The 14,333-nt window shown below is 54.4% G+C and overlaps 2 protein-coding genes across 4 annotated transcripts; one reads left to right on the top strand and one right to left on the bottom strand.

The window, feature by feature from the left end:
- The first annotated feature begins 478 nt into the window (after positions 1 to 478).
- LOC128813587 (ras-related and estrogen-regulated growth inhibitor-like protein) lies at positions 479 to 3,523 on the top strand. The gene is made up of 4 exons (XM_053988844.1): positions 479 to 766; positions 1,189 to 1,242; positions 1,508 to 1,584; positions 2,098 to 3,523. Exons 1-4 carry the CDS (start codon positions 628 to 630, stop codon positions 2,521 to 2,523), a joined length of 696 nt encoding a protein of 231 aa, XP_053844819.1. The 5' UTR covers positions 479 to 627; the 3' UTR covers positions 2,524 to 3,523.
- Positions 3,524 to 3,760: 237 nt separating this feature from the next.
- On the bottom strand, positions 3,761 to 10,192 carry PLIN1 (perilipin 1). 3 transcript variants are annotated; one of them, XM_053988843.1, is made up of 9 exons: positions 9,724 to 10,192; positions 9,037 to 9,095; positions 8,222 to 8,420; positions 8,009 to 8,091; positions 7,409 to 7,661; positions 6,888 to 7,222; positions 6,222 to 6,368; positions 5,324 to 5,557; positions 3,761 to 4,802 (listed from the first exon to the last, which is right to left on the bottom strand). In XM_053988843.1, exons 2-9 carry the CDS (start codon positions 9,079 to 9,081, stop codon positions 4,428 to 4,430), a joined length of 1,671 nt encoding a protein of 556 aa, XP_053844818.1. In that variant the 5' UTR covers positions 9,082 to 9,095; positions 9,724 to 10,192; the 3' UTR covers positions 3,761 to 4,427. The 3 variants fall into 3 exon arrangements, with proteins under 3 accessions (XP_053844818.1, XP_053844817.1, XP_053844816.1); XM_053988842.1 differs by having other exon boundaries at positions 9,037 to 10,192; XM_053988841.1 differs by lacking the exons at positions 9,037 to 9,095; positions 9,724 to 10,192 and having other exon boundaries at positions 8,222 to 8,817.
- Between the last annotated feature and the right edge of the window lie 4,141 nt (positions 10,193 to 14,333).

Genomic DNA, 14,333 nt, shown 5'->3' with positions numbered 1-14,333 from the left:
CCAGAGAAGCTCCGTCACTCGGGAGACGCTCCATCACTCTTGGGATGCTTCATCACTCACAGGGGACTCCATCCCTCGTGAGATGCCTCGTCACGTGCGAGGCAGCGCTCCGTTAATCGTGAGGTGTTCCATCGCTGGTGAAACAAAGTTCCACCACCCGTGAGATGCTCACGTCTCTCATCAGCTGCTTCATCCCTGACGAGACACCCCAGCGCCGGTGACACTCCTCCACTCCCGGCTGACATTCCCACGATCACCGTGGGGAAGGGACAAGGGGCTGCGTGGCCCTGCCGAGGCACAGAGTGCTTTGAGGTGGGGGCGTGGGCACCTCCGGGGATGCAGTTTGCGGAGCAGCTGGTGCCGACAGCTGGTGCTTCCCGGCCGCCCGCCGTGCTGGGGGCTGGCAGGGCCGGCTCAGCCACTGACGTATGCTCAGGACAAGCTGAGCGATGACAAAGTTTTTCATCCGGCTGCCTGCAGTTCCCTCTGCACCGCCCCTGCGGCTGCGGGGAGGGGTATGGGCCTTCTGGGTCCCCTGGGTGCCGTGGGAAGCACTGGGCTGTCGGCTGTGCCGAGCCGAGTTGAACACACGGCTGGGACCGTCCGAGGGGCTCGGCCACGCTCGGCATGGGGCTGCGGCTCCCGCTGCGCCGGAGCACCAGCTTCACCCCCGACCACCCTGCCCTCATGGAGGTGCCTGGCCCCACTGCCCTGAAGATGGAAGCAAACGTCCTTGTCATGGGAGCAGACAACGTAGGGAAATCAGGTGAGAACTGACCGTGAACTGTAGCAGGGGGTTCCCAGGCTGAAAACTGCAGCGGTGTTTGGAGGACCAGTGGTAGGGAGCAAATTGGACCAAAATCGTGAGATGGGGCTGAGCCCCTGGGGTGCAGCAGCTGTGATTCAAGGTGGGGAGGCTGAGCACAACCTTGTAGCCAGCCGGGGAATGACAGAGGAAGGTATTTTCCACTGAGCTGCAGTTTGCTGATGCTCCGGATCGTGCAGATGCTTTGGTTCGTGCTGTGCCTCTGCTGCACTCACAAACCTGCTGGTGGCTGGGGAAACTCAGAGGTCGTTCCTGCTAGTAGGAGTTTACAAGGAGATGGTGCCTGACTCTGCTCTGGATTTAGTAAGGAGAATCCTCCAGGTTTTGTGTTATTCTGATGATTCCTGTCCTTCCGTCTGCAGCTCTGACCGTGCGTTTCCTGACCCGGCGCTTTATTGGAGAGTATGGAGACATGGGTGAGTGCCAGGCCAGGGCCAGGCCAGTTCCCAACAGGGACTGGGGTCGAGAGACAACCCTGCTTCTGCCTGTGGGATTTCATTGCAGCCCATCCTCTCCTGCCTTTCTCCAGAGCCTTTGCCTGCTCCCAGGGGCTCAGTGTTGTATTTGTTCAGTGACACATCTCTTTGCTCCAGAGCTGCTTCTCTGGGGTGCAAAAGGTCCAGAGTGGCAGCTGGTGGCACCATGAAGATGACTATTTTTTTTTTCTTTTTGGGAGTGCAGAATTCATCTACAGCCACAACCTGACTGTGGATGGCCGAGAGATCCTCTTACACATCTGGGATGTCCCCAATTCCCAGGTGAGATGGCTCTACTCCTATCACCCGTTTCTACCTCAGGAACAAAAAAACCCTTAACTGGAAGTTACCTATGGGGAACCACAGGCTGGGAGGTCCAGTTGAGCAAGGCTTTCAAATCAGAGGGTTCATAAGTGACTGAACTCTTCTCACCTGCCAAGCAGAGGACAGCAATGTTGCTGACAGGGTAGCAATAGTTACCATAGCCCATGGCCCTCTGGCTGAGAACACTGGAGCTGAAGCACTGATGCTAATACAGGACTCTGCTAAAGAAGTAGAGGTACTGCTCTGAGATCCCCACACTGTTATCACCTACAGCCTGCAGTGCTTGGCAGCTGGCTGAGGGTTAGGATTAGGGTGTGATGCTGAAAGCTGAATCATCCCCCCTTGGTTAGTGCTGCCAGGTGCTGCTCTGCCCTCCTTGGTACTCCTCTTTCTCAAGATTGCCCTCTTCTGTCAGGCAGGCCTGGAGGGAGGGAGCCCAATAAAACAACCCTTCCTTTTCTCTTTCCCCAGGAGCAGGCAGAGGATGGCTCCTCAGAGGAGAAGCGAATCCAGTGGGCAGACAGCTTTGTCCTGGTCTACAGTATCTGTGACCGTGCCAGCTTCAACATCCTGCCCCTCAAAATCCAGTTCATCAAGGCTGCCAAGGAGGGGCAGAGCCAGGAGAAGGTGCCCATAGTCATTGTGGGCAACAAACGGGACCTGCACCACCAACGGGTGGTGTCCAGTGAGGAGGGGCGGCTCCTGGCCCTCTCTTTAGACTGCGGTTTCTATGAGGTCTCTGCAGCTGAGGCTTATCACGGGGCCCTCATGGTCTTCCATGGACTGGCCAAGCTCATCCCGGACACCAAGCTGGCCCTGAAGAAGGGCACTGGGATCCGTGGCATCGTCAAGACCATGTCGGCCGTGTTTGCCCGTAAGCGAACAGACTCCCTCTGAGCTCCTGCACGGGTGTTGCTGCTCTCTGTGCTGCCCTGCTGGGCCAAGCCTCCTCGCTGGGTGCCCATGGAGGTGGTGTGTCTCTTTCCATAAGTATGACGGGTTCCTTGCTGTCCTCCTAGTGTCAGGGTCTGGGTGTCCTGCCTCGCACAGCCAGTGCAGCTGAGGACTGTAGTGGGTTACTCTTGGCTCTGCTGTGGGACAGGCTCATCTCTTTGCTGTACCAGCTCTTTAGGTGCCTCCTGCTTTCTCCTTCTGTCCTCCAACACTGGAAACCATGGGGGGATTTTGCAAAAGCTCCAGGCAGCAGCATCCCTAGCTCCTGCCGCTGGAGCTGCCCAGACTGTCAGCGATTAGGGAGGATATCCTGCTCTTGTACAGCACACGACTCCCTGTCTCTCCACTCCTACTCTGGGATCCTTATTCCTGTTTAACCCTCATCAGGATCCTCTTCAGTAACCTTGGAGCACCCATGAGCTGGAGAGGTGGGGCTTTCTCCACTGGGGAGTCACTGGTAATTCCCACGTGTGTATCACCCAGTGAGAGTGTCCCAGAGCCCAGGGCACTGGCGATCCTGGGGGACTTTGGAGAGGGCTGGTGCCTCCCATCCCCCCGCCGTGCTTTTGAACAGCCGTGCTCATGGCCTTCTCCCCCACAGCCTTTCAGTGATCACAGCCGTTTCCCTTGTGCGGGTGAGCTGTACAGGCTGTGCCTGGGAAAAGCCAGGCATGGGGCTCGTTCCCAGGATGGGAATTGCACCACACGCCTTCCCAAGCCACTCCTTCTGTAGGGCTGCCTGTCCCCGGGGAGGAAAGGAGCTGGGGAAAGGGGTCGCTGGGCTCCTCGCTGAACCCTCTGCTGCTGGGAGGCTTTTTCCTGCCTCTCCTAAACCCTTCTCTTTGTGCCCTGGGAAAGCAGTGTGTTGGAAGAGGGTTTGTGTGTGCTGTAGGGACACTGATTTCTCTGCTGTGTTCTTCTGGAAATGCAATAAATTGTCTTTGGCAGGAAGCCCCGGCTCCTTGGAGCTGTGAATTTGTACTTGGGGCATGGGAAGAGACACGTACCGTGCTGGGCATGAGCACCCACTCTCCCAGTGGCAGCTATCTGCAGGGAATGTAACAGGATGTTTCCCGCACCCACTCCCTTGGCCCTGAGTTGGAGGTCTCACCCCACTGTGTTCCCTTGGTTTGGTGTCTCACTCCCACAGAGAAGTCGAGCAGATGGGGTGAGTGGCAGGTGGTTTATTATTGCAGGTTTATTATTGCAGCAGATACAACAAGGTGTTGTGGGAAGCCAGGTGATCCTGTGGGAGAGGGGCTCCAGGAGCTCCACCTGTTCTTTTTCCTGACCCCACCATCCATCCCAGCTGGGAGAGAAGTGCCCAGGGCTTTCCCACTCATGAATCCTGCTGGTTGGTGGGGATCTTCATCCCCTCCATGGAGGAGCAATCTGTGCCTAGGGATGGGCCCTGCAAGGGGGGATGGAGGGAGGAAGGATGGGGAAGTAGGTTTGCTATGGTGATGTTTGACAGCTTTGCCATCCTCCCCTCTCTCTCTCAATGTGTAGCCCATCTGAGTTCACTCTGTCTGCTGAGCAAGGCCCCAGGTAGCCCAGTGCCAGCCCTGGGTGGTCCCTTCTTCTTGTCTCACTGGTCTTTCCACATCTCCTTCACCTTCCTAGTCCCACCTTCCCCTACCTTCTCCTTCTGGCAGCAGGGCATTTCATTGCCTTTATTCCCCTATCCTGGCCTTGATGCACTCCAGAATAAGCTCTCCCATGGCCTGTCTACCACTTTAAGCTCCTGTCCTGGAACAGGGGTGTGTGTGGGAAGCTGGCAGGGGCCCAGGCAAAGCGTGCTGAGGGGATTTGAGAGGGGCTGGGATGTGCTTGTCCCGCCCGCTGGCTCAGTCCTTCTTGAAGACAGGACTGTACAAGTTGCCGTAGTAGGCCCGGCTGTACACGGAGTCGGGGCTGAAGCGGTAGGAGCCCTCACTCACCCGCCTGTTGTAGGGGGAGAAGGCGGATTTCCGCGGGAATGGGTAGTCGGGGTCGAAGGCAGGGCTGCGGTAGTAGTTGTGCCGCAGGAACAGGGGGTCCTCGAGCCCCAGGAAGGAGAGGGGGTGATGGCCACGGTACAGACGCCAGTCATTCCTCAGCTGGGATTTCTCCTCATTGGAGGGGGCAGCAGGCTTGGTCTCCTCCTCCTCCTTCTCTTTCTTCTCCGTGTTGGTCTTGCTGCCCCTGGATGCTTCTTCTTCCTTCACCGACTGCCTGCGGAGCTGAGAGATGGGCTGAGCACCCAGCCAGGCTGTACCCACCTGCCAGCCCTGCTCCACCTGTGCTTCACAGCCCCCCCTTAAACTGGGAGGATGGCAGGAGAAGCCAGTTTGCCCCCAGAATGGAGAGGAGTGGGTGGCTTGTAGTCCTTGAGCAGCTGTGGTGGAGAAATGCTCCCAGGGGAACAACAGGCTGAGGTAAAGGACAGAGAACAGGGTCTCAGCCCGAACTTTCACCTTCCCAGGAATGTGGTCACACCTTGGCTTGGGCATGAACTGTGTGAAGGTGTCACCACTGTCTGACCCATTTGTTCTGTTGGGGGACTCACTGTCATGGCTTCGGGGATGCTCAAGAGGAGGGTGGGTGAAGACACAGTGAACACACTGAGGCGTCTTCATGGCACGCCATCTCCCCAGTCTGGTACCCCCTGACATTGCCTGCAGCTGTGGGGTGCTCATGGCAGGAGATTGAGCAAAGGGGGCTTTGCTGGAGATGGACAGGGCCTGGCTGGGGGCAAACTCACCGGCACGTAGCTGTACAGGGTGCCCAGCAGATGCTTAGGGGCACTGACGAGGGTCCCCCCGAGAGCATCCACTGTCTCCATGGCCCTGGACAGCCTGCGGGGGGTGAAGAGGATCAAGCCCTCTGCCGCATCCCAGGCCACGGCTGGGACCTTCTTCACGCTGGAGATGCCCGAGGCGCAGGCGGTTTGCAGGTTGTGAGCCACGCTGCCCACGAGCCCGGGGTCCTGTCCCGCCTGCCCAGAGAAACCAGCTCAGCTCCTGGAGCTGCCCCACCTCCAGGCAGGACAGGGGTGGCCCTGGTTTCCCCTATCCTCCTTGCAGCTCTAAGCCTGAGAGATTTCAGCTTGCTGCTCTGTAAAAGCCACCACAGCTCTTTGCAGCAGGGTCTCTGCCAGCTCCCCCCACTCCAGGCCCCGGGGGACCCTCTGCTCGAGGCTGTGCTTCCGCTGCAGGCAGAGGCAAAGGGCACTGACCCCAACCTGCTGCTTCCCGTCCCCAGGTCCCAGCGGAGCCGATGCAGGAGATGTTCCCAGCCCCACCGGCTCACGCCAGCCCTCCCTGCTGGGACCACGGCAGGGGATTTTTCAGGGGTGTTCAGAGGATCAATAGGGAGTTCAGTGCTGACATCCCACAGCTCCAAAGGAGTTTTGAACATACAAGCCAGGGTGATTTTGCCTGGCACAGAGGCTGCCCACAGCTCCCAGCTTTGGGGAAAGGGAAGGGGACTCCTGGGGCTGCCGCACTGCCAACCCACTCTTGCATTCTCCAAGCTGCATTTCTGGATTGAGCAGGGATAGGGGCTTAGTCCCCAAAGGTACGGGGGAACAGCCTCCATGGTCCATGGGTAGGAGGATGCTTGGGAGCATTCCTAGCTCACTGCTCTGCTTTTCTCCATACCTTGGTGTGGTTGGTGTCTTTCTTCCCTGCCTTCTCCTGCTTCTGCTCCGGTGCCTTGCTCTGGCGCCGGGTCAGCCATCCCGTACTGCCCTGCCCATCACTGCGGGCCTGAGGGGCCGCAGGGGCACTCGGCTTGGCCAGGCTTCCCTGGAAGGGGAGCAAAAAGCCACCACTCAGAGGGAGCTGGCTGGTCCCATCCACTCTGTCCTGTTTAGCCTGAGGACTTCACAGGGGTGCACAGGGAGCAGGGAATTCATTTGTGCATCTGGGGAGAAATCCTGAGGGAGATGGGAGCTCTGGGATTTTGGCACAGGCCAGGGAAGTTGTTCCCACTGCAGCACAGGGTAGGAAAAGTACCTCCTTCTCCCCATCCCTTCTGGGTCTCTGCAGGGGCTTTTTGCTTTAGGAAGGATGTTATGGCAAGGCCATAAATCAACAATTACATGCTGGGAACCTGCTAAAAATAACTTGTCCCACTAATGTGGTACATGGTTATGTGTGAAGATCACGCAGGAACCGCCAGACGCAGCTTGTCCTGCTGAGCAGGGAAAGTGAACTCTGCTCAGATTTGCTCCAAGGAGCCTGAAATGTCCTGTCTGAAAGCAAAATCAGCTCAAAAGAGGATATGGGGGAGCAGGAACCCAGCAGGTGGGTTCTGGCACTCACCAGGATGGGGATCCAGGAAGCCAGCTCCTGCCCTTTGGTTTTGGCACGCTGGAGGCTTTGGGTGGTTTGCTGGTAAGCGCGGTGGGACACGGTGCTGACCAAAGCGCCAATGCGGCCCAGGGTGCTGGGAGCACTGGGAGCACTGGGAGTGCTGGGTGTGCTGGGTGCCCTGGGAGCGCTGGGAGCCCTGGGAGCACTGGGAGCACTGGGAGCCCTGGGAGCACTGGGAGCCCTGGTAGCACTGGGAGCACTGGGAGTGCTGGGAGTGGTGGTAGTGCTGGGCTGGTGCTGGGACACCTTTGGTGTTGACAGACGTTTCTTTTTGGGCTTCTTATCTAAAGGTAGAAGAGTACAGCAGAAGAATGGTGGGAAGGTTACATTCTGGTGGGACAACCCTCCTAAGCAGCCTTATGCCAAAATCCAGGGGCTGCCTCCTGCACCTCCATGCACCCCACAACTGAGGAGCCACCGAGCCAGCTGTCACCAGACTCCCTCAGAGGGGATTTGGGCATCAGGACTACCTGCTTCTTCATCCTCCTCTGGCAGCAGGTATTCCATCAGCTTCTCCAGCCCTCCCAGGGCTGTGTCGACCCCTGCAGCTGCCATCTGGGTCACCGAGTTCTTCCTTGTGTACTTGGCTGTCGTTTCCACTGTGCTCTTGGTGGCCTCATAGCCCTCCGCTGCCAGCTCTATGATCTTATCCATGGAGCTGCCAATGGTGCTTTTGGCACTTTGGAGGGGGCAGGAGATGGTGTCCTTCAGTTCAGATGCGAGCTGTGGGCAGAGAGGTGGAGAACAGCCCCTCTGGTGTGCTTGGGGTGGCATAGGACAGCCAGAGGGACCGCAGGGACCCCAGCCATGTCCATGCCAGTAAACAGCTCCAAGAGGGGCATAACAGCTCTCTCCCACCTGGGCTGGAGGTAGCTGGCAGGGATGGGACACCGGGCATTGCTGACTTATATTTGGGAGCCCCAACCATCGTTTAGGCTGCAGAGGCCCTCGGAAGAGCCCTCACTTGGAGATGCTGCCTTGTTTCCCAGCCAGCAGCCTGTCACCATCCAGAAACAAGACTAGAGGAGATGTACTGTGGGGGGTCCCAGACTGTCCTGCCTGTGACTTACCTTGTCAACAGGGTACTGGAGAGCAGGGATCTTCTCCTCTAGGTGGTCCAAGCCCCGGCAAGCCAGGTTATTGGCCACAGCGACTGCGTTGTGCAAAAGCATGGTAAGAAGAGCACCTGGGCTGCGGCAGGCACGTACTTGTGCCAGCGCTGTCCCCCCTGGGGACGCTCTGCCGGGCCCCCCTGGCACGTCCCCCCCAGCTCACGGACTCACACTGCGGCTCCAGCCGGCGCACCACGGGCTCCATGCCCCACATGGCCAGGGCGCCGGCGCCCTGCACGCCCCGCTCGTACACCTCGCACACCGAGGCCATCAGCGGGTGGGACTCCTTGGTGCTGCTGTACTTCCGCTGCAGCGTCTCGCACGTCGAGCTCACCACGGGCAGCTGCAGGACCCTCTGCAGCACGTTCTCCTGCGCATGGTGCATGGACATGGGTGAGCCAACAGCTCTTCCCTGAGGAATGCCCCACTGCCCACACACCAGTGGCTCCTGGTGGGTGGCAGTGACCAGAGGACCTCGGCTTGCACAGGAAGAGGAGGAGGCTGTTTCTCTAGCCCCGCTGAGGGTCTCCCAAGTATGTTGAGTAAGGACAAACAGGCTGGCTGCTGCTACTGAGGGAGCAGGGACACCGCAGGCATCGATCTCCACTCCTCCAATATCCCAAGCCCAGCTGTGCTCCCTCTGGCTTTCCACCCTGTGGAAACCTCCGTGACTGCTGGAGGTCTGGGAACTAAATGGGGCACAGATGAAGGACAGGCACAGTTGGCAGCTATCACTTAGTACTTGCATCAGCTCAAGGGTACCTTTTCTGAATCGGAACTATTTAATTTCAAGTATGCAAAAAGGTTTGTCTTTTCCCTTTGATGATGCTCCATACTACTGCAGGTAAAGATCCATATAAAGAGAACATGGGAACATGTGAGACAGCATGAGGTGTGGCTGGTATTCATCCAGCACAGTCAACACACACTACCTGGCCCTCTTGGCACATCTCTGCCCTTTTCTCTCTCCCTTTCCCTGCACCCACCTTTGCACTTCCATCCTGCAGAGCCTGAGTCTTCTTCACCGTCATTGTGGCGCATCCACCTGCAAAGCAAAGTTGGGAACCGCAGACTCTGCCTGAAAGCAGGGCTGGGCTTGGGCTCCCCCCTCACTCCTGCAGCCCCAAGTACAGCAGCTGGGCTGACACACACCTCTCGTGGGTGCAGTGGACGTGGCATTGCCCAACACTTGACTTTTTACCAGTTAAACTGTAAAACCAAATCTTCCACACAGCCCTGCCCTGCTCGTGTGCCTTAACACCCAAAGATAAAATAAAATTCCTTAAAGGCATGCAATTTAGAGAAGTTATGGTAAGGGCAGGATAAAGTATGCTGGCAAAGCAAACTCAGAGCAACCAGGATGCTAACAGATGTGCATGAGAGTAGACTCTGCCTGAGAAGGGGTAAGAAGGCAGGACAGGAGCAGATAGAAGAGCGATGGGTAGGGATATGTTGAGATGTCCAGCTGAGGTCAGCATCCCCCTCATATATATCTGCTGCTCATAATGCCAACACTCATCCTTGTGAAAACACAGCTCCAGCCCCAGCATAGACCCCTTTTTCTTAGCAGCAGATGAAATTCTGGAAACCTAGAGAGAATGAGTGATCCCTGCTCTCACTCCCTGGTCCCACTGAAGCTGTCCCGGAGCACCCAGTGGGCACAGACTACTCACCGAGGGCCAGCCTGTCCCCAGCAGAGCAGGAGCAGAGAGTGGTGTCTGCACTGTCCCTTCACCCCGGTCCTGTGAGGGTGATGCACCGTGCTCTGGCCACTACCACCACCACGAGGCCCCACCTCCCAGTTGCGTGGGCTCGGGAGCTGACGGATTGTGGTGGAAACGGGCCAAGGAGCTCCCTGAAACCACCGTAATTGGGAACAGATGATGGCAGAAAATCCCCTTTGTCGCCTTCCCTGCAGAGTCCAGAAGCCGCAGCACGGCTGAAGCGTTTTGGGGTTTAACACCACTCCTTCCACAGAAGATGAGAAGAAGCTGCCCTGGGACCTCACCACCTCAAAAGCAACAGATCATGAGCAGACAGGGAGAAGGTGAAGAGTCAGGGTTTCCTAAGAGATTAAAACCTTCCTGTATTTCTGTAAGCCCTCTTGTGCCTCATGATGGACCAGGGTACGATGCTGCTGGGAAACCTATCATAGAACAAGGACGTGATTCCTCCCCAGGAGAGTTTACTAAGCACAAGGAGCAGAAGGCAGATGTGGGGGACATACTCTGCTTGAAGCATTCTGGTTTGGCCAGGTCTGCAATTTCTAAGATGATTCATGAGACTTTTGGTGAGGAGGCTTTAGCTGAGGGTCAGGGCAGACACTACATTAGGAAAGCTTTAGACATTTGGGGTAGATGGAGAAAAAGATCAGTTTGGAAGTGATCTCTGAAGATCACCTCATTCATCTCTTGCTCAAAGCAAGGCTACCCTTAAAGCCAGATCAGGCTGCTCTAGGTCTTGTCCAGTCTTAAAACTTCCAGTGAGGGGATTCCCCAGTTCGTGTGCTAACCATACTAATGGTTAAACTATTTCTTCCTAATGTCCAGCTGGAATTTTCTTTTTTGTACTTGACATCTCCTATCTTTGCTTTGTGCACTTCTGATCAGAGTTAGTGCCCCATTTGGTGCTGGTGCAGCCTGTGTTCCATGCCCCTGAATGCCTTACCCTCTCAGTGATCTTCTGAAAGACTATTCAAGATGTCTCCTGTGATGGTGGGATCAAAACAAGACATGGTTCCCCAAATGTTATTGACTACAGACGAGCTACACTGATGAGATGAGGACAGTGTGGTGGAAAGAGGACAAATGCCAGAGGACAAGGCAATAATCAGGGAGATCAGTGCAGATGAGAGGTCCAGGGCTGCTGTGTGTCCTGGATCAGCTGGTGAGGCAGGGAGCCCCTTGGCATGTGGCTCACAATGCCCACAGCTGCCCAGCACTCCCATTCAGCGCATGCAGGTGAGCACCCAACACGGCTCCATGGCTTCCTGCTTGTGGCTGCACTGCTCCTACGTGGGGGTGGGGGGCTTCTCTGGGGAATGGGAAAGCCAGAGATGGAAAGAAGATACCCCCTTTCCTTCCTGAAGAGCCCAGAATTTGCTCCCAGCCCGGGGCTGTGCCTGCCTTTCCGGCTGGGTACAGAGGCACATGAATGTGCTGGGCTGCCTCCAGATGGTGCTGGGGTCAGTCACTGCCCTTGAGACAGAGGGACAAAGGGCACCAGCCTGCTTGAAAGTTTGCTCTCTTGGCACTGAGATTTTTCCAGCCCCGCTGGCCTGGCTAAAAGTGCAGAGGGCACAGCAACCTCCTCTTTCCCTTGGCTGGAGTCAGGAGCCAAGACAGCCTTTGCCCTACTAATGCCTGTGCTCATCCCCTCCCCTTTCTCTGGGGCAAAGGCTGTGCCAGCCCTGGCTCTGCAGGGCAAAGGTACCATGGCCTCCCTGCCCCACCACTCCAGCTTGTACCAGATCCCTGTGCTCCTGCAGGCAATGTTTAGAGCTCACAGATCCACAGGGTACAGGGAAGCAGTTTCACACCCCCGCAGTCTGCTCCATACTCAGTAATATACCACAGTGAGGGGACCTACAAAGGTGCCTGCAAGGCACCTTTATACTTTGGTCTGGGAAGGGGCTTGAGAAGTATCTGATTCATTTCCGTTCAGGATCAGCAACCCCATAACCACTGCTGACAGATGTCTGCCCAATTTCTTTTTAAGGCTACCCTCCTAGGCAAGCTATTTAGATTTTTTATTTTACTTTCAGTTCAAAAAATAGGTGTGATTTAATTCTTTGTGGCAATATAAAAGTATCATCTCCAGGATTTGGAGACCGATTTATTGCCTTGCTCTTGGCAGAAAAGCTTTTAGACACTTGGAAGACTACTCACACCCTCCCCCAGTCACACTTCCTCTACAGAACGGGTGTATTTGGTATCTCCCCGGAGGTGTTGGGTTTTAACCTTTGCCTGCTCTTGACGCTCACCTGGGAATCCCCAATGGCTCATGTATTCCTTGAAATGTCAGTGTTCATGTTCCTAACAGTGTTAATGTTAAGAAGGCCTTGTCTGTAAGCAAAAGAGAAGAAGACCACTCTCCTACTGTTTCCATTACAAAATGTGCATGAGGCCACTAATCCAGAAGGAAACTCTTGCTAAAGCACTCCTGAATGCCATGCTTTATACATTGTTCAGGAGCTGACATTTTGGAGCTTCCAAGTTTGCAAGACTTTGACTGCAGGGGGTAGGAGAGAACAGTGAGCTCAGTTTAATGGTTATCCTGGCTCCATCCCTTGCCACCTCTGCCCGAGATGTTACCCTTTGTTCCCTCCCTGAACTGGAATTTGTCATTAAACTATGACCATCCAAATGAAAAGCTGTTTATAAGACACTTTCACCCAGCTGTGCCTACACTGGCCATAAGGCTCCAGCCCTCACTGCTGGTACTCAAAGGCAGCTGATGGCAATTCCCAAAACACCACCTTGTTTCAGGGCATTCTAAGGATGCAGTTTCATGTCGTACTCACGTATTTCTCAATGTTTTTGCAGCTGAATTTGTGATTCTAAATTAGCTGGATGAATCTAGCTGCCAATTGGCTACTGCAAAGGGAAAGCTCTAGAATCTAACCACAGGCAATGTCTCTTTAGGAGCGTCACCCTTCATAAAATCCAGAGATGGGAGGAATTCTCCCTCCTTCAGCACCTCTTTACACCACTTTCCAAGTTATACACAGACACAGTGTCACCCTCATCACAGTTTATTGCTTATATTCAAACATCTTGTTCTTACTCCAACTGTTGTATTAAAAACAGTACAAAAAAAGGCACTAAAAGGATTTTCTCCATATGATCACAATCCTATGGCGTCAGTCACATTATGTTAAGGTACCTTAAATCACCAGTCTCCAGCTGGGGAGCAGAAGGCAAATATTAGTGCTTAACATCCAGTAAACAGAGGTACTCCTGTGTGTTCCAGCCTACATCATGGAGAATGGGACAGGTAGGGCTGAGACTGGCTGAAAACTCACACCCCATTTCCCTCAATAAGATTGTACAAGCTAATCCACACCAGACCCTATGGGAGAAACATCAAAGCCTGGCTCAGGGCTTTGCACAGCGTTTGCCTGCAGGGTACAGGGAGGTAAAGATTGGGCTGTATCAATGGCTTTCCCTGAAAAGTGTAAGAGAGAAAGAGAAAGCAGTTGGCAAACCAGTGAAAGTATTTTGTGAAGTATTTTGCATCTAAGAGCTCCCCTGAGTGGGACTGAAAACATATTTTTAGCAATAAGATGGAATTCTGTAGACAAAAGCTGGTCAAACCTCCACTGTCAGATGATGGAGACTCCTCTTCCTTTCTTCCAGGGGTTGCTACACACTGGGATAATGATCAACTCTGACTAAGGTAGGGATGGCTTCCACATTGCCAGGAGATGAAAGATAAATGGAGAAAGAAACAATATTATAAAGGAGAGGAAGCCTAGAATATAGCCCATAATACATATCCTACATACAATGCTCCATTTTGGCCTGAATTGCCAGTATGCTTCTACTTTTAGTGCCACTCATTTCTATATTAAAAAGAAGAGCTGCTGAAGGCCACATCTGGTCTTCAAACACACTTAATTATCCTGCCCAGCAACCTCTTTCTTTTCAAACACTTCATTGGCAGGCTATCACTTCATATTCAAACTGGAAGCAATTCCAAGCCAAACCACAACTTCAGGTAAACAGGAGCACTGCCTCACTTGCCTACTTAATTCCACACCCTTTGCCTTTTAATAGAGGAGACCCATGCCTTTTAACTTTCTGGTTTTAGATAGCATCAGAAATAATAAGAGAGCACCTTGGTCCAGGTTAGAGTAGTCTGTTCACATCTCCCTGACAGATTAAACAGGACTTCTTACAGGAAGCAGCAGCAGAACACACAGGCCGAACTCTAATGAAGAAAAATGTTAAATTTATCTCCTGTATAATGTGCAATTTTGTCTCAGATGGTGTCAAACTGGTACTCTGCAAAGACAGGAGCAGCAAAAACTGCATGCCATGCTAGACAGCTGGACACAGCATTTCCCTTTGAACCCAGTTACACTGCCAGCCATCACTGCCAGTGAGGCCAGTGATGAACAATAACACAGTTGCAGGGCAACAAAATGAGGCATTTTCAAATGGTTGAACCCATTCAGCCAGCAAAGGAACACACAAGCAATCATGTGGTCATGAGCAGGGAGGTTAGGGAGCACCAGACAGGAAAGTCTAAACCATGAATGCCCAAATCCAGTAAAAAGCTT

The sequence above is a fragment of the Vidua macroura genome, chromosome 12 (assembly GCF_024509145.1).
Source record: "Vidua macroura isolate BioBank_ID:100142 chromosome 12, ASM2450914v1, whole genome shotgun sequence".
Classification (NCBI taxonomy): Eukaryota; Metazoa; Chordata; class Aves; order Passeriformes; family Viduidae; genus Vidua; species Vidua macroura.
This window is presented reverse-complemented; position numbering and strand designations above follow the sequence as displayed.

Coding starts and splice junctions, on each gene's coding strand:
- LOC128813587 (XM_053988844.1), top strand. CDS start 628: ATGGGGCTGCGGCTCCCGCTGCGCCGGAGCACCAGCTTCACCCCCGAC. Junction 767..1,188: donor AGACAACGTAGGGAAATCAG/GTGAGAACTGAC, acceptor TTCCGTCTGCAG/CTCTGACCGTGCGTTTCCTG. Junction 1,243..1,507: donor TGGAGAGTATGGAGACATGG/GTGAGTGCCAGG, acceptor TTGGGAGTGCAG/AATTCATCTACAGCCACAAC.
- PLIN1 (XM_053988841.1), bottom strand. CDS start 8,798: ATGCAAGTACTAAGTGATAGCTGCCAACTGTGCCTGTCCTTCATCTGT. Junction 8,092..8,221: donor GCGCCGGCTGGAGCCGCAGT/GTGAGTCCGTGA, acceptor TGCACAACGCAG/TCGCTGTGGCCAATAACCTG. Junction 7,662..8,008: donor TCCAGTACCCTGTTGACAAG/GTAAGTCACAGG, acceptor CTCTGCCCACAG/CTCGCATCTGAACTGAAGGA.